Source organism: Cervus canadensis, chromosome X (genome assembly GCF_019320065.1).
Source record: "Cervus canadensis isolate Bull #8, Minnesota chromosome X, ASM1932006v1, whole genome shotgun sequence".
Classification (NCBI taxonomy): Eukaryota; Metazoa; Chordata; class Mammalia; order Artiodactyla; family Cervidae; genus Cervus; species Cervus canadensis.
This window is the reverse complement of record NC_057419.1, coordinates 95031265-95054099: the sequence shown is the minus strand read 5'-3', so window position 1 is coordinate 95054099 and position 22835 is coordinate 95031265. Positions and strand designations below refer to the sequence as shown.

The 22835-nt window shown below is 40.9% G+C and overlaps 1 protein-coding gene across 3 annotated transcripts in view; it reads right to left on the bottom strand.

Moving 5' to 3' along the window:
• SYTL4 (synaptotagmin like 4) overlaps window positions 1–22835 on the bottom strand; it is a 56209-nt gene that overhangs the window by 10618 nt on the left and 22756 nt on the right. The window contains exons 2-13 of one of the 3 annotated variants that reach the window (XM_043459279.1): window positions 22046–22217; window positions 21587–21802; window positions 21216–21325; window positions 20873–20975; window positions 11328–11429; window positions 10783–10858; window positions 10026–10116; window positions 9810–9913; window positions 5364–5456; window positions 3553–3731; window positions 3162–3264; window positions 2504–2665 (exon numbers count right to left, since the gene is read on the bottom strand). In XM_043459279.1, the coding sequence (XP_043315214.1) occupies window positions 2504–2665; window positions 3162–3264; window positions 3553–3731; window positions 5364–5456; window positions 9810–9913; window positions 10026–10116; window positions 10783–10858; window positions 11328–11429; window positions 20873–20975; window positions 21216–21325; window positions 21587–21802; window positions 22046–22155 (1449 nt within the window). In that variant the 5' untranslated portion in view covers window positions 22156–22217. Of the gene's footprint in view, window positions 1–2503; window positions 2666–3161; window positions 3265–3552; window positions 3732–5363; window positions 5457–9809; window positions 9914–10025; window positions 10117–10782; window positions 10859–11327; window positions 11430–20872; window positions 20976–21215; window positions 21326–21586; window positions 21803–22045; window positions 22221–22835 lie in introns of those variants that run through there. The other 2 variants (XM_043459281.1, XM_043459280.1) reach the window with 2 other exon arrangements.

Sequence of the window (22835 nt, the reverse complement as noted above, 5' to 3'; positions counted from 1 at the left end):
TCCTGAAAGATGATGCAGTGAAAGTGCTGCATTCAATATGCCAGCAAATTTGGAAAACTCAGCAGTGGCCACAGGACTGGAAAAGGTCAGTTTTCATTCCATTCTCTAAGAAAGGCAATCCCAAAGAATGCTCAAACTACTGCACAATTGCACTCATCTCACACGCTAGTAAAGTAATGCTTAAAATTTTCCAAGCCAGGCTTCAGCAATACGTGAACCATGAACTTCCAGATGTTCAAGCTGGATTTAGAAAAGGCAGAGGAACCAGAGATCAAATTGCCAACATCTGCTGGATTATCGAAAAAGCAAGAGAGTTTCAGAAAAACATATACTTCTGCTTTATTGACTATGCCAAAGCCTTTGACTGTGGGATCACAATAAACTGTGGAAAATTCTGAAGGAGACGGGCATATCAGACCACCTGACCTGCCTCTTGAGAAATCTGTATGCAGGTCAGGAAGCAACAGTTAGAACTGGACATGGAACAACAGACTGGTTCCAAATAAGAAAAGGAGTACATCAAGGCTGTATATTGTCACCCTACTTATTTAACTTATATGCACAGTACATCATGAGAAACGCTGGGCTGGAGGAAGCACAAGCTGGAATCAAGATTGCTGGGAGAAATATCAATAACCTCAGATATGCAGATGACACCACCCTTATGGCATAAAGTGATGAACTAAAGAGCCTCTTGATGAAAGTGAAAGAGGAGAGTGAAAAAGTTGGCTTAAAGCTCAACATTCAGAAAACTAAGATCATGGCATCTGGGTCCCATCACTTCATGGGAGATAGATGGGAAACAGTAGAAACAGTGGCTGACTTTATTTTGGGGGGCTCCAAAATCACTGCAGATGGTGACTGCAGCAATGAAATAAAGAGATGCTTATTTCTTGGAAGGAAAGTTATGAGCAACCTAGATAGCATATTAAAAAGCAGAGACATTACTTTGTCAACAAAGGTCCGTCTAGTCAAGGCTATGGTTTTTCCAGTGGTTATGTATGGATGAGAGAGTTGGACTAAAAAGAAAGCTGAGCGCCAAAGAATTGATGCTTTTGAATTGTGGTGTTGGAGAAGACACTTGAGAGTCCCTTGGACTGCAAGGAGATCCAACCAGTCCATCCTAAAGGAGATCAGTCCTGGGTGTTCATTGGAAGGACTGATGTTGAAGCTGAAACTCCAATACTTTGGCCACCTGATGCAAAGAGCTGACTCATTGGAAAAGACCCTGATGCTGGGAAATATTGAGGGCAGGAGGAGAACGGGACAACAGAGGATGAGATGGTTGAATGGCATCACTGACTCAATGGACATGGGTTTGGGTGGACTCCGGGAGTTGGTGATGGACAGGGAGGCCTGGTGTGCTGCGGTTCATGGTGTCGTAAAGAGTCGGACACAACTGAGTGACTGAACTGAACTGAACTGACATTGTTTTAATTTTGAACCATGTACACATAAATCCTTTTATTCTTAATGTTCTTTATAAGCAATATATGTGTAGACATGGTAAAAATTTCAAATGTTATAAAAGGGCATATAGAGAAAACTAAGTCCTCCCACCTCAGTTTCTGTTTTTAGAAGCAGTCACTACTACTACTTCTATGTCTATCTTTCCCGTTATTCTATCTACCATGAACTATTTTAGCATTGAAAATGCTAATTTTAAAAAGTTTTACAGAAGAACCTTGCCACTGAAAATTTCTGATAATCAAGAATTCCTAACTCTGTTTTAGCAATTTCAGCTTAACCAGAATGACAGTAACCTACTGAACATCTTTTATGTGCCAGGCACTGATTGGTACTCTGTATACGATACTACTGAAGAGAATATTATTATCATTTCCACTTTATAGATGAAAAAACTAAGGCCCACTGAAGTTAGGTGACTTACCTAAGTTAGTTTTTAAGTTAGGTAATTTCCTTAGCTGTCAAATCACAGTGGCTGGATTCAAATCCAGGTCCACACTCAGATCCCAGGTAGTATTACACACTCCGCTACACTCGCCCCTGGGATTCTATCTCCAAAGTAATACTTTCCCTGGCTTGTATGACAAAGAGCATTGAAAGTGGTGCTCCATGAATTGGTTTACTTCCCATTTCTGTAGTGAAAAGGGTAGTTTGGAAAACCAGCACAGACTAGGATACATCCAAAAGGTTAGCTTGGAGAAAAGGCACGAGTCAGGATGTTAGGATACACCCAGACTCTGGAAGATTAGGAGGCAAAGCTTAACACACATATATATGAAAGACTTCAAAGGGGAACCACAGCTTCATCCTTCACCTGGCTTGTTAACAACAAGCTTGTTAACAACAATGTAACAGAACAGATTACTGACACTTGTCATCCCAGAGCATCTGAAATTACTGTTAAACTAGGAAACCCCAGCAGGGGGCGCGAGAACTCCACAGACTACATTCAAAACTGTTCCTGAAGAAGTCACTGCAGACAATTCTACCTCAGATGCAAATGCAAACTCTGTAGGGAGTTGTTAAAGGAGACTACCTTTCCATGTAAAGGGAGACAATGATCTAGTTTCTTATCAAGCTTCCAGGAATCCATCTGGACCTCTGCCTCTCCAAGAAAAGTGTTTCTGCCAAAACGACCGTGATGCCACACCGAGAATTGCAAAGTCCTCTGGGCCAGGAGAGATTCTGGGATTTCATACTGTGAAAGGAAAGGAGACACCCGAGATGATTAGTTCACAGTACTTCCTCAGAAAAAGATTATTCCAAAATCTGAGCAAGCATTCTCAAAGTCCATAGTCCTGATCAAATCACTTGTCCCTAAGCACTTTGAGTTTCATCCCTCAAAGCCTTCACTTATCCCATTTCACAAAAACCTACCATATTAATTTTTCCTTCAGTGGGTGAAAGAACACTGCAATATGCAAAAGAACTGCCAGGGAGACTCCTGATCACAAATGACCCCTTAAAATGTGATTTGTGACCACGTGGCCCTCCAACTTCACCAGAATCCAAGAATATCAAATCAGCTTTGTTTGCTGAGAGGTCAGGATGTGAACAGATGCCCACAGTGTATCCTCAAACACAGACATGGCCGCTGAAAACCATGTTGACCGCCATATAGTAGAGGAATTGCTACAGCTCAGCACACAAGACAGAACAAAGTTCTCCTATCTTCTCAGACTCTAGATACTTACTCTGAGGATCTCATCATATAACGGATTAATAGTGTCCCGCTTGATGCTGGTTTTTCTTTTTCCTTGGCGGGATTTGTCTGGCAGAAGATAAGCCTTCACATATCTAGAAGCCAAGGAGAATACTGAGTCATTGGCTGTCTTTTTGGAAACCTGCTTCTCACTTACCTGCCCTCCATACACATACGCCATGATGAAATGAAAATATCACATCCTCTTATACACACCATTCTTGGATTTTCCCAATCCTGGCCCCTTTCCCACATCTCCCCTAACCACTCTCAATCACACCTCCCTGTCTGCCCAGGAAGTAAGAGCTTTGGTTCAAGGGTGCCCAAAGAGATGTTGTGGTCTAATCATCTCCAAGCACTGTGCAGGGTCCAGAAACACTCACGGGTTTGAGCGCTTCTTGGCTTCATCAGCATAGGCCAACTGTTGGCACTCTTTCACGTGAATGACCAGAGCCTGTGTTTGCTGTTCGTACTTCAGAGAAAAGGCAATCTTTCCAGTCACAAAGATGTTCCCGAAATCACCAGCTTCACTATAGATGCTCATCATGCTGCCAATCGTACTCTGAAGATAAAAGCACCCACATAACAGGTGGTAACTAGACTTAGCATGGTGAGCATTTTTAAATTTACAGAAATCATTATGTTGTGTAACAGGAACTAACATAGTGTTATAGGTCAATTATACTTCAAACACAAACAAAACTCATAGAAAAAGATAGCAGATTTGTTGTTATAAGAGGCAAGGCGTCAGGGGAGGGGGAATTATATGAAAGTATTCAAAAGGTACAAACTCCCAGTTATAAGATAAATAAGTACTAGGGATATAATGCACAACATGATAAACACACACACACACACACACACACATATATATAATTAACACTGCTGTGTGTTATATATATTTAAGTGGTTAAGAGAGCAAATACTAAGAGTTCTCATCACAAGGAAAAAATTCTATTTCTTTAATTTTGTATCTATATAAGATGATGGATGTTCCCAAACTTATTGTGGTAACCATTTCACGATGTATGTAAGTCAAATCATTATGCAGTAAATCTTACACAGTGCTGTATGTCAGTTATATCTCAATAAAACTGGAAGAAATAAACAAGATAAAGGACCTATAAACATCTGGTGAAGGCACACTCTCCCTGCCACATTGCTCACATTTTCACTCATGAGAAAGTCATAGTCACTAAACAAAACAAAAGCCCCTGCAACTAACCAGTACTGCCGATGGTCTTGTACCCAGAATGTAAGAGACAGCTAAGAGCACACTCACAACTGCTTAAAACTGCTCAGGTTTATCAATCAGCTCACCTAGGCTCTGAGCTGCTCTTCTTATTCTCTTTTTATACATTTTTATTGTTAATTTTCAACTGCCCCAGAAGGTGGGCAAGGAGTAGAGGTAGCCAGTCTGATTTTGGTGTATATTATGTATGTTACAATGTTGGTTAGAAGGGATCAGTTACCAATTAAAACAAGGGGCATTAATTATCTGTGGGTTTCTTTTATCTACCTTATCCCTCTCAAGGCCTATAGAGAAAAGTGAATGTGTCAGATTTGGGGGGAAAACCCCACCAGAGGTGAAAAGCCACGTTCCTCTCAGCTAATAATCAACTCTGCAAGCCTACCGTTCTCTTCCTGTGTGAGTGTGATCATCTAATCACCCTGCTTTCTGACTCTGTTTCCCCTAAACATCAGTCTTCATACTTAATGGCAGAACTAAGCCTTAATTCTTAAATGTCCCTTTAACTTTATGATTCTGATTGGTATAGTTTTCCCTTAATCATATCCTGATGCCAGTTAACCCTGCCAAGACCCTTCTCATGGCATTCACTGCCCTTGAATGTGAGACTTGGGGTGTGCTCTGATGAGGACACCTGATCTTTCTCACTTTGTGGCCTGGGTACCTTTTTAGGGTAGAAGTTATGGGTTACTGTTCACAAAGCTGTGATGAACATCTCTAGCCCTAACTACCTGAAATGAGAACTTCCAGGGCAGAGACAGAAAGTCACCTAACTGTGCACTAAGCAACTATGGTCTAACTTGAGAAAAGGAACAAACAAATGCATCTCACTTACCTAGAAAGAATAACCAGAACTCCCCCACATCCTGACTCTGCTCTAGGGAAGTACTTCCATCTTTCCTGGTACTCCAACATGTCCACAGCCACAGAACTAACAGAACTTACCATGGAGGAACCACTTCTCATGCTGCTTCTGGCCAGCTTCTGACGATGCAACTTCACCAGGTGGTCAATATCTTCTTCTTCTTCTTCCTCTTCCTGGAATGATAAATATAGATCAGAGTTAACAGAAATATGAAAAAGTTCAAAAACGAATATCTTTCCTTTAGTAGGGCCATAATTGTTGCTAAGCTCTGAGGTGTCATGTGCACACATATATGCTTATCTCTATCTTTGTGTTTCCCTATTTCAGGCTCCCAAACTACATCCCAACCATCCTTCTCAAATCACAAAATAGTAACAATATCTCTTTCTAATTTGACTGCCCCAACCCAGCCATCTCTTTACATTTTATTAAGTGTGGCATAAATCCCTTGGAGGAGATTGCCATTAGCCCCATCATAGAGCCACCGAGAAGATGACCCACAAACTGGAGAACAATTATATCAAAGAGTGTCCAGGAGTCTCCAGTGGAGGCGTGGGTCAACAGTGGCCTGCTGCAGGGTCAGGGGCACTGAATACAACAGACCTGGGAGCCGCAGAACATGCTGGCATTAAGTCCTTTTGAAGGAGGTTGCCATTACCGCCATTACCCCTACCATAGTTTGTCCTGAGGCCAAACTATAGGAAGGGAATACAGCCCCACTCATCAGCAGAAAACTGGATTAAAGATTTACTGAACATGACCCCCTCATCAGAGAAAGACCCAGATTCCCCCCACAGCTAGTCCCACCAATTTGGAAGTTACCACAAGCCTCTTACCCTTATCCATCAGAGGGCAGACAGAATGAAAACCACAATCACAGAAAATTAACCAAACTGATCACATGGATCACAGACTTATGTAACTCAATGAAACTAGAGCCATGCAGTGTAGGGCCACCCAAGATGAACAGGTCATGGTGGAGAGCTCTGACAAAATGTGATCCACTGGAGAAGGGAATGGCAAACCACTTCAGTATTCCTGCCTTGAGAATCCCATGAACAGTATGAAAAGGCAAAAAGATATGACACTGAAAGATTAACTCCCCAGGTTGGTAGATGCCCAATATACTACTGGAGAAGAGGAGAGAAATAGCTCCAGAAAGAATGAAGAGGCTGAGCCAAAGAGAAAACAACGCCCAGTTGTGGATGTGACTGGTGATGAAAGTAAAGTTTGATGTTGTAAAGAACTATATTGCATAGAAACCTGGAATGTTAGGTCCATGCATCAAGGTAAATTGGAAGTAGTTTAACAGGAGATGGGAGTGAACATTGACATTTTAGGAATCAGGGAACTAAATGAACTGGAATGGGTGAATTTAATTCAGTTGACCATTATATCTACTACTGTGGGCAAGGATCCCTTAGAAGAAATGGAGTAGTCCTCACAGTCAACAAGAGTCTGAAATGCAGTACTTGGGAGCAGTCTCAAAACAACAAAATGATCTCTGTTACAAAGGCAAACCATTCAATATCACAGTAATCCAAGTCTATGCCCCAACCACTAAGGCCAAAGAAGCTGAAGTTGAATGGTTCTATGAAGACCTACAAGACCTTCTAGTACTAAAACCAAAAAAAGATGTCATTTTCTTCATAGTGGACTGGAATGCAAAAGTAGGAAGTCAAGAGATATCTAGAGTAACAGGCAACTTTGGCCTTGGAGTACAGAATGAAGCAGGGCAAGGCTAACAGAATTTTTCCAAGAGAATGCAGTGGTCATAGCAAACACCTTTATCCAACAACAGAAGAAATGACACTACACATGGACATCACTGGATGGTCAACACTAAAATCAGATTCATTATATTCTTTGCAGCCAAAGATGGAGAAGCTTTATAGAATCAGCAAAATCAAGACTGGGAACTGACTGTGGCTCAGATCATGAAGTCCTCATTGCAAAATTCAAACTTAAATTTAAGAAAGTAGGGAAAACCACTAGACCATTCAGGTTTGACCTAATACAAATCCCTTATGATTACACAGTGGAAGTGACAAATAGATTCAAGGAATTAGACCTGATAGACACACTGCCTGAAGAACTATGAACCGAGGTTCATGACACTGTACAGGGGGCTGTGATCAAAACCATCCCCAAGAAAAAGAAATGCAAAAAGGCAAAATGGTTGTCTCAGGAGGCCTTACAAATTGCTGAGAAAAGAAGAGAAGTGAAAGGCAAAGGAGTTAAGGAAAGATACCCAACTGAATGTAGAGTTCGAAAGAATAACAAGGAGAGATAAGAAAGTCTTCCTCCATGATCAATGCAAAGAAATAGAGGAAAACAATAGAATGAGCAAGACTAGAGATCTCTTCAACAAAATTAGACATATCAAAGGAACATTTCATGCAAAGATGGGCAAAATTAAGGACAGAAATGGTAGGGACCTAGCAAAAGAAGAAGATATTAAGAAGAGGTGGCAAGAATACACAGAAGAACTATACAAAAAAGACCTTAATGACCTAAATAACCATGATGGTGTGATCACCCACCTAGAGCCAGACATCCTGGAATGCGAAGTCAAGTTGGCTTTAGGAAGCATCAGTATGAACAAAGCTATGGAGGTGACATAATTCCAGGTGAGCTATTTCAAATCCTAAAAGATGATGCCATGAAAGTGCTGCTCTCAATATGCCAGCAAATTTGGAAAACTCAGAAGTGGTCACAGGACTGGAAAAGGTCAGCTTTCATTCCAATCCCTAAGAAAGGCAATGCCAAAGAATGTTCAAACTACTGCATACTTACACGCATGCCACACACTAGCAAAGTAATGCTCAAAATTCTCCAAGCCAGGCTTCAACAGTACATGAACCAAGAACTTCCAAATGTTCAAGGTGGATTTAGAAAAGGCAGAGGAACCAGAGATCAAATTGCCAACATCCATTGGATCACTTAAAAAGTAACGGAATTCCAGAAAAACATCTACGTCTGCTTCATTTACTATGCTAAAGCCTTTGACTGTGTGGATCACAACAAACTGTGGAGCATTCTGAAAGAGATGGGAATAACAGACCACCTGACCTGCCTCCTGAGAAACCTGTATGCATGTCAAGAAGCAACAGTTAGAATAAGACATGGAACAACAGACTGGTTCCAAATTGGGAAAGGAGTACATCAAGGCTGTATATTGTAACTCTGCTTATTTAACTTAAATGCAGAGTACATCATGCGAAATGCCAGGCTGGATGAAGCACCAGCTGGAATCAAGATTCCCAGGAGAAGTATCAACAACCTCAGATATGCAGATGACACCACCCTTATGGCAGAAAGTGAGGAAAGACTAAAGAGCCTCTTGATGACAGTGAAATAGAGTGAAACAGCTGGCTTCAAATTCAACATTAAAAAAACTAAGATCGTGGCAACTGGTCCCATCACTTCATGGCAAATAGATGGGGAAACAGTGACAGACTTTACTTTCTTGGGATCCAAAATCACTGCAGATAGTGACTACAGCCATGAAATTAAAAGATGCTTGCTCCTTGGAAGAAAAGCTATGACCAACCTAGACAGCATATTAAAAAGCAGAGACATAACTTTGCTGACAAAGGTCCGTCTAGTCAAAGCTATCGTTTTTCCAGTAGTCACGTATGGATATGAGAGTTGGACCATAAAGAAAGCTGAGCACCAAAGAATTTATGCTTTTAAACTGGAGTGTTAGAGAAGACTCTTGAGAGTCTCTTGGACTGCAAGGAGATCAAACCAGTTCATCCTAAAGGAAATCAATCCTGGATATTCATTGGAAGGACTGATGCTGAAGCTGAAACTCCAATACTTTGGCCACCTGATGCGAAGACCTGACTCATTTGAGAAGACCCTGATGCTTGGGAAAGATTGAAGGCAGGAGGAGAAGGGGATGACAGAGAATGAGATGATTGGACAGCATCACTGACTCGATGGACATGAGTTGGAGCAAGCTCCAGGAGTTGGTGATGGACAGGGAAGCCTGGCATGCAGAGTTGTACATGACTGAACTGACTGACTGAAGTATTTACTTGAGCCTCCAACCATATATCAAGCAATGTTTAAAAAACAAAAGAGATAATGAAATATAATGAAATATAATCTCATTCTTTAAGCAATTTAGCAACCAGATTTACTTTAGGATTGAGGGAGAAATCAAAATTCACGTTACCTTTTCCTAAGGAACTAAACAGGTAAATTGAGAGTATCAGGTAGTAAAGTCAACTTTGCTTGCATGCAAAGTCATGTCTGACTCTTTGTGACCCTATGGACAGTAGCCCACCAGACTCCTCCCAGAATCCTCCATGGGATTCTCCAGGCAAGAATACTGCAGTGGGTTGCCATGCCCTCCTCCAGGGGATCTTCCCGACCTAGGGATTGAACCCATGTCTCTTACGTCTCCTGCATTAGCAGGCAGGTTCTTTACCACTAGTGCCACCTGGGAGGCCCAAAGTCAATGATATATATAAATATATATATCATATGGTGACCAGGTGAAATACAAGGGTACTTACCATATCCACACTGAGGCCTGGGACAGATTTGCTCCTGTCTCCCAAGGCACCACTTTCATGCCCCACTTCTTCCGGGCGAAGATCAATCACAGACTTAGTATATTCTGAGTGAAAAATCAAAAACCAAAGCAAAAGAAACATACTCTTCTCCATACCAATAACCCACCAAGTACTCACAACTTCAATCTCAAAAGGCCATGAAGGAAAACCAGCTACCTGAAGGCCTGAGGATTTTTCTGGTGTTCTTCTTGAATATCATTTCACCCTCGTCCACAGATACCACATTTTGACCCCTAGGCTGAGTTTCCTAGGGACAGATAAGGGCAAAATAATGGAAAAAGACTGTTGGGTAGGTGAAAGAGTGGACTAGGGAAGAAGACTCAGATATTCACTAAATTATGACAAACCTAAAAGAAAGATTAATTTAATCTTAGGGCTTTAACTTAATCCTAGGAAGTTGCACAAAATCTATTTTTTTGTTTGTGGTTTACACTAACTTTTTAAACTTTTTAAACTTTTATTTTGTATTGGGATATAGCTGATTAACAATGTTGTGGTAGTTTCAGGTGAACAATAAAGGGACTCAGCCATACATATATATGTATCCATTCTACCCCAAATTCCCGTCCCATCCAGGCTGCCACAAAGCATTGAGGAGAGTTCCACATGTTATACAGTAGGCCTTTGTTGGTTATCCATTTTAAATACAGCAGTGTCCATCCCAAACTCCCTAACTATCTCTTCTCTTCATCTTTCTTCCTGGCAACCACAAGTTCATTCTCTAAGTGTCTTTCTAAAACCTATTTTCTCACGTTTCAACCAAAATCTTAGAAAATGCTACCACAGGAATCTGAACTAAAATTTGTTTGCTTCAATTCTTAATTTAAATTCTTCCTGAGAAAGGAAGAAGAAAGAGAGAGAGAGAGACAAAGACAGAAAGAGAGAGATCAACCAACCAACAACTAAAGCTTACCTTTTCTACTTGAGGTTTGGGGGCAGACATCTTCTTCCATTCTGGAAAGAGGCCAGATTTATCCAGAGAGTCTCTCCTGGGGGCAGATACAGAAACCGTAATAAAATCACCTTCTCCCCCCGTCCCTGTCCATCTAGGGACCCAAGCTCTATGGAAGGAAAGCCACTGGCTTAAGGTCAGTAACCAAATGCAGAAGGTAAACTTCACATCTGATTTACTTTGAAGGAATGCAGACAATCAGATAAGTAGCTTTGTACAAACACTCACACCCCCATGCCTAAGGGATAGCAGCATCCACTGATGCTGGTCCAAGGGTCCAAGAACACTCCTCCAAAATGCAGCAGCCTGTGGAAGTTAGTGTGTTCCAGAAGGCTGTGCTCAGAGAAGTGCTAGTGGGAGACTTGCAGCAACAGAGAAAATATTTCATTCACCTTACCAAGTACAGAAGTCAGGAACACCAAAGGCAGGGGAACCCCACACCCTGGCTCTAGAGAACAAAACGGAAGCTCAGTTGAGCAGAATGGCTGGGACTGGGGACATCTCACCTGGACATGGTATCCGAGTCAGCCATATAGCTATCCAGGCTCTCACTCTCGGCTTCCAGTGCACTCTTTCCACTTTTCAGCTTTGGCACTTCAAATGACATGCTACAATAAAAACCAAGAGCCAACACATAAAGAAAGTGGGCTCTCCTGCTGGGTGTTGGGCTTCCTTCCAACTCCTTCACAGTGGTAGCCTAAGTGATCTTTCTAAGAGCTGAGTAAACTTTTAAAACTGCTCAGAGGTTCTCTATTGCCCTTGGGATTGAGTTCAAACTCTTTAGCATGGCAAAAAAATCCTTATGAGTTGACCCCCTGCTCATATCTACAGACTCATTTTTCACCCTCCACCTCTCCTTATACTTTACATTATGGAATGATGAAGCTCTCTTGGTTCCCTGAATATGACAAAGCTACTTTTCTTTCCTCTTCTCTCTGCCTAAGATGGTCACAGTGGCCATTTTTCTTGTTTACTTGAAACTCCTGGCTAAATCTACTCCTTCTTCCTGTCTCTCTTTACATGTCAATTCCTCCACATCTCTGACCATGCCCCAACCCCAAGTATGGATTAGTAGCCTTCCTATGTTCTCCTAAAGCAACCTGATGTCTTTGTAGTAATCATATCCATAATTATTATGTCTTTTATACAAATTATTTAATTTGCACGATAATTTAAACAAACAACTTGTTTAGTGTCTTTCTCTTCTATTAGACTAAGCTCCAGAAGATCAGTGATCACATATTTTGTTCATTGCTATGTTCCCAATGCCTAGCAGAGAAACCAGCATAGACTGGGCACTCAATTATTTGTTGACTGAATTCTTGACAAAATCCCTTCAGTGGGGCTTAAAGTATGTACATAAATAAGCAGTATGCTTTGAAGATATTATTAAGAAGACCAGAATTTCTTTTCAGTTTAATGAAGGATGACCCTGGGCATTCAAAACAACAGTCCTCATCTCTAAAGGGAAGGACACAATTCCTGGACCCCTTACCTCAAGGAATGCTTGTAATAGTCTCCTAACTGAACTCCCTACTTCTGCCCTTGTCCCCATACAATCTATTCTCAACACAACAGCTAAAATGAGCTTTAAAAATATAAACCCAGGGAATTCTCCGGTGGTCCTGTAGTTAGGACTCCACACTTCCACTGCCAGGGGCCCAGATTCAATCCCTGGTTGCGGAACTAAGATCCTGCAAGCCTCGCAATGTGGAATAAATATACACACACACACACATATATATAGTCTCCTCCATATATATATATATATCTCCAATACAGAATTACCACACAACCCAGCAATTCCACTCATAGGTATCCACCCAAGAGAACTGGGAGCACGTGTACACACAAAAAATTGTATATAAATGTTCAAAGCAGCATTATTCACAATAGCCAACAGGTGGAAACAGTCCAAATGTCTATCAACAGATGAACAAATAAAGGAAATGTGGTACAGCCATATAATGAAATATTATTGACAACAAAAAGGAATGAAGTTCTACACATGCTACAACATGGATGAACCTTGAAAATATTATGCTAAAGTGAAATGCCAGACACAAATGGCCACATTCTGTATGATTCCATTTATAGGAAATGTCCAGAATAGGCAAATCCATAGAAACAGAAAGCAGATTAGTTGTTACGGAAATAGGGAGTGACTGCTTAATGGGTACAGGGTTTCTTTTTGGAGTGATGAAAATGTTCTGAAATCTGACAGTGGTGATGGCTGCACAATATTCTGAAAGTACTAAAAGATACTGAATTGTATACTTTAAAACTGTTAAAATGATTAACCTTATATGAATTTTACCCCAATTAAAAAAATAATATCACATCATTCAGAGCCCTCCTTCTAACTCGGAATAAAGACAAAGTCCTTACAAGTGTCAAAATCTTACATGATCTGCTTCTCACCCAGCCTCTGTCTTTATCCCCTACCCTCTCCCCTTGCTTGCCAGTTCCAGATGACTCATACGTGCCAAACACAAACTCACTTTAGGGTTGTTATACCTGATACTTTCTCTGCCTAGAAAGTATCTCTTTCCCCCAGATGCTCTCAGGGTTTGTGTCCTCTTTGCTTGTCTCCTCTCAAATGTCATCTTATTATCAAGCCTTTCCTTGCACTGGCCTAGATAAAACTGCCTGCATACATACACGCTTTCCTGGTACACCCTTTTAGACTACTTTATTTTTCTCCATAGCACTTGTCAACATCTGACATATATTTACTTGATCATTCACTTACTGTCTGTGTCCCCCACTCCCAAATCTACACTTCTCAAGCAAGGAACTTTGTTGTCTTCACCAGTATATCCTATTGCCTAAAACAGTGCCTGGAAAATAGTAGGCATTCATAGACAAACAAATGAAGGAATTAATAAGAAAAGAACACAGAATGAAATAGCCAAAATCTATAATGTCTTAGGCAGGAGAGAATAAACTTTCCAAGTTATCATAACATGATATTTGAGATAGCTCTATGAAAACAAACAGCAGGGGTTGAAATCCTAGGGGTGCCAGAGGTGAAACAGTGTCATTTCTTGAGAGAGATATTAGCTTTATAGTAAAAAACACAGCAGGGAGCTTGATTTCATTTTCACTTTAGAATCATTCTTTTTCCCTCTTTGCTCCAAAGAACAAAGAACCCAAAGCAGAACCTTTCCTCTAGGGAGACAGTTTAATAGTGGTCCATGGAGAGTGTTTTCTGCTTGTATTTTTTCCTAAAGATTAATACGTACTGATCCAAAGCTGATACAAACCACTCGAGGGCAAAAAAGCAATTATTTGACATCTGTGCAGTAGAAAAATTAACTTAGAGATGGGAGTCCTGGGCTCTAACTATCTGTATGATCTAAGGTAAATCACTTATCCTGCTTTCTTTTCTGCAAAAATAAGGGAGTTGAATTAGATTATTTGTGAGGCCCCATAATTTTATGAAAAAGATCATTTATGGCCACTTAATCTGTTTTCATGTTTAGGATAGATGAAAGTCTTCTGGGTCCAATGAGACAAGAAATCATAGACAGCCAGAAGCAGTGGGCTTCAGAAATTACATTCTGACCAGTGATGTCAGATGTGTTAATCAAATTCAGGAAATAAAAGCCATTTTTATCCACAAAAGAAGGGGAGGGGCTCATCACCTAAAAACAGATAAGTCACCCAACCAAGCCTGTGTGGATAAAGTCATAGTACATATATTCAATGACACACCATATGAGAACAAAAAAGAAGAAGATGCCAATGCTATATTTTTCTGTCATTTTTTTCCATTTGCACCTTGGGCTATAACTAACATTAATAAAATGCACGTGTTTAAGTGTTTGATTTGATTAGTTTTTTTATTTATTTTAATTGGAGGTTAATTACTTTACAATACTGTGGTTTTTGCCATACATCGACATGAATCAACTATATGTATACATTTGTGAAACCATCACCACAATTAAGCTACTGAACATATCTATCACTCCCCAAAGTTTCCTCATGCCCCTTCATAGTCCATCTCTCCCTCCTCAGACCTGTCTCCAAGTAATTGCTGATCTGCTGTCATTAACATTTAGCTTGATTTTTCTAGAATTTTATATAAACAGTCATACAGTAGGTCCTCTTTTTTGTTTGGCTTCTTTCACTCAGCATGATTATTTCGAGATTCATCCATGTTGTTGCATGTATCAGTAATCCATTCCTTTCCATTGCTGAGTAGTATTCCACTGTATAAACAAAGCAAAGTTTATCCTTTCACCTGCTGATAGACACTGGGGTTATCTCTAGGTTTTGGCAATTACAAAGCCACTATGAACATTCATGCACAAGTCTCTGTATGGACGTATTCTTGTGTTTCTCTTGAGTAAATATCTAGAAATTTAAAGGCTGACTCACAAGGTAGGTGCACGTTTAACTGGTTAAGACACTACTAAACTGTTTTTCAAAGTGGCTTCACCATTGGACATTCCTAGCAGCACTGTATGAGAATGCCAGTTGCTCTACATCCTCATCAAAAATTGGTATGGTTGGGGATCGAGTCAAGATGGCAGAGGAGTAGAATGTAGAATTCACCTTCTCCCACAAATATATAAAAAATACATGTGAAACGAGTCTCACAGAATATCTACTGAATATTTTCACTGAATATCCTCACTGAATATCTACTGGAAGAAGACCTCAGACTTCCAAAAGGGCAAAAGAAAAATCTCCATATAACTGGACAGGACAAAGGAAAAAAGGAAGAGAGAAAGGAATCAGGACTGGGACCTGTGCCCCTGGGAGGGATCTGGGAGGGAACTGTGAAAGAAAAAAGGGTTCCACACACAGGAAAGTTCCTTCACTGGAGAGAGATCAGCCAGGACAGAGGGGCAGCTTTAGAGCCTCAGAGCAGAGTGTAGGAACAGGTTTGCAGAGGGCAAAGCGAACAGGGACCTGAACAAACAGTGCCAATGGCATTCCCCAGCCTAGATACTGGTCTGTTGGGGCAGGTGGGGGCTAGGTGCTGAGTCTCAGGTTATAGAGGCCAGAGCTGGGGAGAGGACTGGGGTTGCCTGCATGAAGATAGCCTGAGGGGGCTAGGGTGTGGTGTGCCACATAACGGTACTAACAAGAAGCCTGGGCCCGCCAGACAGGCAAGGTGCCATTAGCAGGGGGGTGAGCTAGGAGAGGGGTGGGCTCGCCATAGAAGCTTCTTTCCACAACCATATACTCTCATATTGGCAAAGCACTGCCTACAAAAGCTCCAGGGGTGTGTGAGAGCCACCACTGCCATCTCAGACCCCAGAAGAGGGCACAGTCTGCTGCTACCACTAAGGGCCCCACTACGGGGTGCCAACTGCTGTACCTGCCTTCCTGGGAGCGCACTTGCACTCTCCCTGTCAAGGGGATAACAGCCAACATGCAATGAGGAAAGAGACGGTAAGCACCCGAACCAAAAACAACCCTCATGCCAAAAAAATATTAAACACACTATGCTACGCAGGAACACTCCTGCAGATAAACAGCCCTCCAAGACTAAAGTAGATATTTGTTTCTCTTAAACTCACAGAGTAAGAGAAACATAAGCAAAATAAAGAAGCAGAGGAACCACTCCCAGTTAAAAGACCAAGAGAATTCCCTGAAGGAACAAACAACGAAATAGATCTCTTCAGTCTAATAGATACCAAGTTCAAAAATGGGGTAATGAAAATACTGAAGGAATTAAGAAAGCATAGTAAGCATAGTGTTAGTCACTTAATCATGTCTGACTCTTTGTGACCCCATGGACTGTAGCCCACCAGACTCCTCTGTTCATAGAATTCTCTAGACAAGCATACTGGAGTGGGTTGCCATGCCCGTCTACAGGGGATCTTTCTGACCCAGGGATCAAACTCGGGTCTCCTGCAGTGCAGGCATATTCTTCACCATCTGAGCTACCAGAGAAGCCCAAAGAAAGGAATTAAGAAAGATGAGTATCAAAGAATTGATGCTTTCAAATTGTAGTGCTGGAGAAGACTCCTGAAGGTCCCTTGGACAGCAAGGAGATCAAACCAGTCAATCCTAAAGGAAATCAACCCTCAATATTCATTGGAAGAACTGATGATGAAGTTCCAACACTTTGTCCATCTGATGTGAAGAGCTGACTCATTGGAAAAGACTCTAATGCTGGGAAAAATTGAAGGCAGGAAGAGGAAGGGATGACAGAGGATGAGATGGTTAGACAACATCACTAACTCAATGGACATGAATTTAAGCAAACTCTGAGTGAAGGACAGAGGAGCCTGGCATGCTGCAGTCCACGGGGTCACAAAGAGTCGGACACAACTTAGCAACTGAACAACAACAATGTATATATAGTATGATCCTTTTGTAAAAAGAAATTAAAATTTTAAGAATCCAACTCATATTTGTACATTGAGACAGTGTGGTAGTCTATACACCAGAATTATTAATAACAATAAGAACTGTCTAGGGCAGAAGAAGTAAACTTACTGGGGACTCATTTGATATATTTCTATATTGCTTTCCATCAATCATATAAAACATGATAAGATCTCATTTCTCTTTGGATGAGAGAAAGTTAGGGTGGGAAAACACAAATAAAAAGTCAAAACTTTGCCAGCAGCAACCAAATGAGGAAAGGAATAAAGCCTCAAGACATGAAGTTTGAAAAGTGAAGGCTAATAAAACAGAAGAAAGATCTAGCCTGGCAAAACTTCTTCCAATGTGTACAGATTAAGTGAGTGAGTAGGCAATCCTGGGGTAAGATAAAGAAAAGAAATATACCCCAGGTATCAATGGGGCACCGCAACCAAGGCAGACAAGCCTTGTGTGGGATGTCACCTCTCAGGGCACTGGTATAAACCAGAGGATGCACCTAGAGCTAGATTGAGTGAGACCAAACACTCAAGACTGAGTGAGCCAGACAGGGAAGCCTGGTATGCTGCAGTCCATGGGGTTGCAAGGAGTAGGACATGACTGAGAGACTGAACAACAACAAGACACTTATGAGAATTTCAGGAGACTGAAACCCAGTATCCCCAAGTTATCTTTTGCCCCTCGCTTCAGTTCAGTTCAGTTGCTCAGTCATGTCCAACTCTTTGCTACCCCATGGATTGCAGCATTCCAGGATTCCCTAACACCAACTCCTAGAGCTTGCACAAATTCTGTGTCCATCGAGTCAGTGATGCCATCCAACCATCTCATCCTCTGTCGTCCCCTTCTCCTCCTGCCTTCAATCTTTCCCAGCAACAGGGGCTTTTCAAATGAGTCAGTTCTTCACATCAGGTGGCCTAAGTACTGGAGTTTCAGCTTCAGCATCAGTCCTCCCAGTGAATATTCAGGACTGATTTCCTTTAGGATGGACTGGTTGGATCTCCTTGCAGTCCAAGGGACTCTCAAGAGTCTTCTCCAACACCACAGTTCAAAAAAAAAAACAATTCTTCGCTGCTCAGCTATCTTTAAAATCCAACTCTCACATCCACACATGACTACTGTAAAACCCATAGCTTTGACTAGATGGACCTTTGTCAGCAAAGTTATGTCTCTGCTTTTTAATATGCTATCCAGGTTGGTCACAGCTTTTCTTCCAAGGAGCAAGCATCTTTTAATTTCATGGCTACAGTCACCACCTGCAGTGATTTTGGAGCCCCTCAAAATAGTCTCTCACTGTTTCCATTGTTTCCCCTTCTACTTGCCATAAAGTGATGGGACCAGATGCCCTGATCTTAGTTTTCTGAATGTTGAGTTGTAAGCCAGCTTTTAAATTCTCCTCTTTCACTTTTAGTAAGAGGCTCTTTAGTTCTTCTATCTCTGCCATAAGGGTAGTATCATCTGCATATCTGAGGTTATTGATATTTCTCCCAGCATTCTTGATTCCAGCTTGTGCTTCATCCAGCCTGGCATTTCGCATGATGCACTCTGCATATAAGTTAAATAAGCAGGGTGACAATATACAGCCTTGACATACACCTTTACTGATTTGGAACCAGTCTGTTGTTGCATATCCAATTCTAACAGTTGCTTCTTAACCTGCATACAGATTTGTCAGGAGGCAGGTGAGGTGCTCTGGTATTCCCACCTCTTTAAGAATTTTCCACAGTTTGTTGTGATCCACACAGTCAAAGGCTTTGGCGTAGTCAATAAAGCAGAAGTAGATAATTTTCTGGAACTCTCTTTCTTTTTTCATGATCCAACGGATGTTGGCAATTTGATCTCTGGCTCCTCTGCCTTTTCTAAATCCAGCTTGAACATCTGGAAGTTCTTGGTTCACGTACTGTTGAAGCCTAGTTTGGAGAATTGTGAGCATTACTTTGCTAGTGCAATTGTGCAGTAGTTTGAACATTCTTTGGCATTGCCTTTCTTTGGGATTGGAATGAAAACTGACCTTTTCCAGTCCTATGGCCGCTGCTGAGCTTTCCAAATTTGCTGGCATCATCTTTTAGGATTTGAAATAGTTCAACTGGAATTCCATCACCTCCACTAGCTTTGTTCATAGCGATGCTTCCCAAGGCCCACTTGACTTTGCATTCCAGGATGTCTGGCTCTAGGTGAGTGATCACACCATTGTGGTTATCTGGGTCATGAAGAACTTTTTTGTATAGTTCTTCTGTGTATTCTTGCCACCTCTTCTTAATATCTTCTGCTTCTGTTAGGTCCATACTATTTCTGTCCTTTATTGAGCCCATCTTTGCATGAAAGTTTCCCTTGGTATCCTATCCCTTGGTAAGCCCTCCCTTGGGTTATAGAAAAGAAGTATATAAAAAGCAATTCCTCTTTTCCCTAAGTATTTTATTTCATTATTTTTCATTTTTTTTATTAAAGTATAGTGACTCAGACAGTAAAGAATCTGCCTGCAGTTCAGAAGACCCAGATTCAATCCCTGGGGGAATGGCTACCCACTCCAGTATTCTTGCCTGGAGAATTCTATGGACAGAGGAGCCTGGCAGACTACAGTCCATGGGGTTGCAGAGTCAGACATGACTGAGGGACTAACATGTCCACATAAAAACTCATTACAAATGTTCATAATAGCATTGGTCCAAAAAGTAGAACAAACCGAAACCTATCAACAGATGAATGGATAAACAAATGGGGGTATTTACATATAATGGAATATTATTTGGCAATAAAAAGAAATGAAGTACTGATACATGCTTCAACATGGATGAATCTTGAAAACATTATGTTAAGTGAGAAAAAACAGTCACAAAGGACCACATATTTTATGATTCTGTTTAAATAAAATGTCCAACATAGAAATTAAAAGTAGATCAGAGACTGTTTAGGGATGGGGAATGATATGGAGGTGGGTGAGAGGCAGTAATAGCTAAAGGGTACAAGAGTTTCTTTTTAAGGTAATAAAAAGTTCTAAAATCAATTGAGGTGATGGTTGCACAATTCTGTAAAATCTACTTCATTGTACACTAGTAATGGGTGAATTATATGGTCTGAATTATAGCTTGATAAGGCTATTACCAGAAAGATACCACACAAAAATGACTAACTGCTCAGTGGTTTTCATAATATTTTTTCTTAAATTTAGATGGATATTAATGACTTTACAGTAAAGAAACATTCATCTGAAGATTAGTGATTCCTGTATTTTATTTCACTGTTTATTCTATTAAATTCAAGTAAAATGAACCAAAGCTTTTAATATATTATGATCCAATATTATAAAAGTTTTTTGATCTATCCATCCACCTATTCCTCTATCTATATATATGCAAAAAACATAACTGAAATAACTTCATATAATATGAATACTGGGGTAGTAAGGTTTTGGGTGATTTGCTGTTTTCTTTATTGTTTTCTATACTGGTTAAATTTAATAATGAGTTTGTGTTATTTGCATTTTGTCTTCAAATTTTTCTTATTAAAAAAAGAGTAAATATACCAAAATGTTGATGCTTATATGTGGGTTACAGGATTAGGAATTTTTTTTCTTCCTTGTTTACTCTTTTCTGTAATTTCCAAATTTTCCTACAATGAACATCTATTATTTTATAAATAGAAGTTAAAAAACAAAACAATTAGAGGCATGTGCAGTCATTTCTTTAAATGATTGCTTGGTTCTTACCTGGGCTCCTTCTGTTGCTCCTGAATGATCTTTCTTCCTGGCCAGATATCACCCAATTGTGACTGATGAAGGAGAGACTGTTCCACTGTCTCTCTTTTATTCACTTCAAGACAAACAAAAGCATGGCATATGGGTGATGATGGGGGAGAGGATGTGGGGGGAGGGGAACACAGCATGCTTGCAGAAAGGATGGCAACACAATCTTTATGTTGCCCACAAATGGTTTGAGCCCATGGAATGAAGGAAGACACACAACCAGTAAGAATACACTAAGATTCCACACCAGAGGGTCTATGAATGAGGTCAAGCACCTCAAGGAACCATATCCCAACAGGTCTGGTACCTGCAGGTTTGCGGCGCAGAGACATTCTGATTATCTCACTGCCTGTGTGGTAAGCAAAGCGACTCACTTTCTGGTCATAAAACCAGTCTCCAGTTGCCTTCTTCAGCTCTCTGGGAAGGAATAAAAGAAAATGAGAGATGGATTTTTAAAAAATGGCCCTTGGTCAGAATGGGGAACATATGTAAATCCATGGCTGATTCATGTCAATGTATGGCAAAAACCACTACAATATTGTAAAGTAATTAGCCTCCAACTAATAAAAATAAATGAAAAAAAAATGGCCCTTGATATTCAACTAATAAAGGACAAGGGGAGAAATGCTAACCACAACTGGGGCCCCCTTTCTTCTCTCAACTCTAAGTAACACTCACATTTCCTTGGTGCACACCTTGCACTTCCAGGTACCATTGCTTTCCTGAACGCGGCAGTCCCGACACACCAGGTGATTACAACCCCAACAAGTGTTGGTCTTGGGAGTCAAACGGCCCAGGCTCTCCTGGCACCGGGCGCAGGTCCGATCACTATAGCGCTGGCTGCCCCTTTTGGCTCCTTTCCGTTTTATCTCCAGTAACTCATTCTTCAGTCGCCTGCCAATACCCAAAAGAGAAGCACAAGTGATTCGGAGGCTGCATGGGCTGGATAGAGATGGGTTGAGGGGTGGAAACAGTAAGACTATTTAGTTCTGTGAAAGCAACAGAGCCCAACCTGACCCAGTGAGGAGCTGTAAACCTCATACACAAGTTCCTCTGAAAGTCAGATAAGAAGTATAAGGAAAAGTCCAGGTATCATTGGTTAAGGGCCTGGGAACATGATTTTTCTGGGACTCTTACCTAATCCTTTTCTCATCTGCTTTTCGGAGTTCCTCATCTCGTTGCAGAACACCGAGGATCAAATCCCTTTCCACCTCAGACAAAAAAGAGAGATCAAGTATCTCCGACATGACTTGTCCTAGTTTTTCCTTCTACTCTTCTTTCTTCAAAGCTACCAGGCCACCAGATTTGCCTGAAATAAGATAAAAACTAATTTTATACAGATAATTTACTATTTCCCCTTTGAGCTAGGCTAAAGAGACAACATAGAACTATGTGACCAATTTACCATTCCTACTTCCTGGTGAATCCTACCCTGAAAATGAAGATTCTAATTTTTCAAGAAGAAAAATTTATTCATGACTCTGGCAAACAATTGGGTCTTTCAACATGAGCATCTCAGTCTGGAAAGAGGACACAACAGCTCAGTCAAATTCTCCTTCCACCAAGTGGATCCTCAATTATCTAATTTTCAATACTTTTAATGTTCTCAAGTCACATATCTATTAAGCCAAATAATCAGACAGCTGATCTCTGTAGTGGAGAAAACCACACAGGGATCTCTGCCAGTTGAAGCCTATTTCCTTCCAAACCTTTCCTGACCAGAGTCCTGGATTCAGTCAGCTTTCTACTACACTTCAAAATGGCCATCACCTACTCTATCTCCCAAAGTTCTTATTGCTAACACTACCTCAAGAATATCTTCACCTATTTCACTCACATTTGTTGAGAACCCACTCTGACAGGCATTGTGCAAAGTGCTACAGATACAAAGATGAGTGAGACACAGTTTCTGTGCTGAAGAAGATCA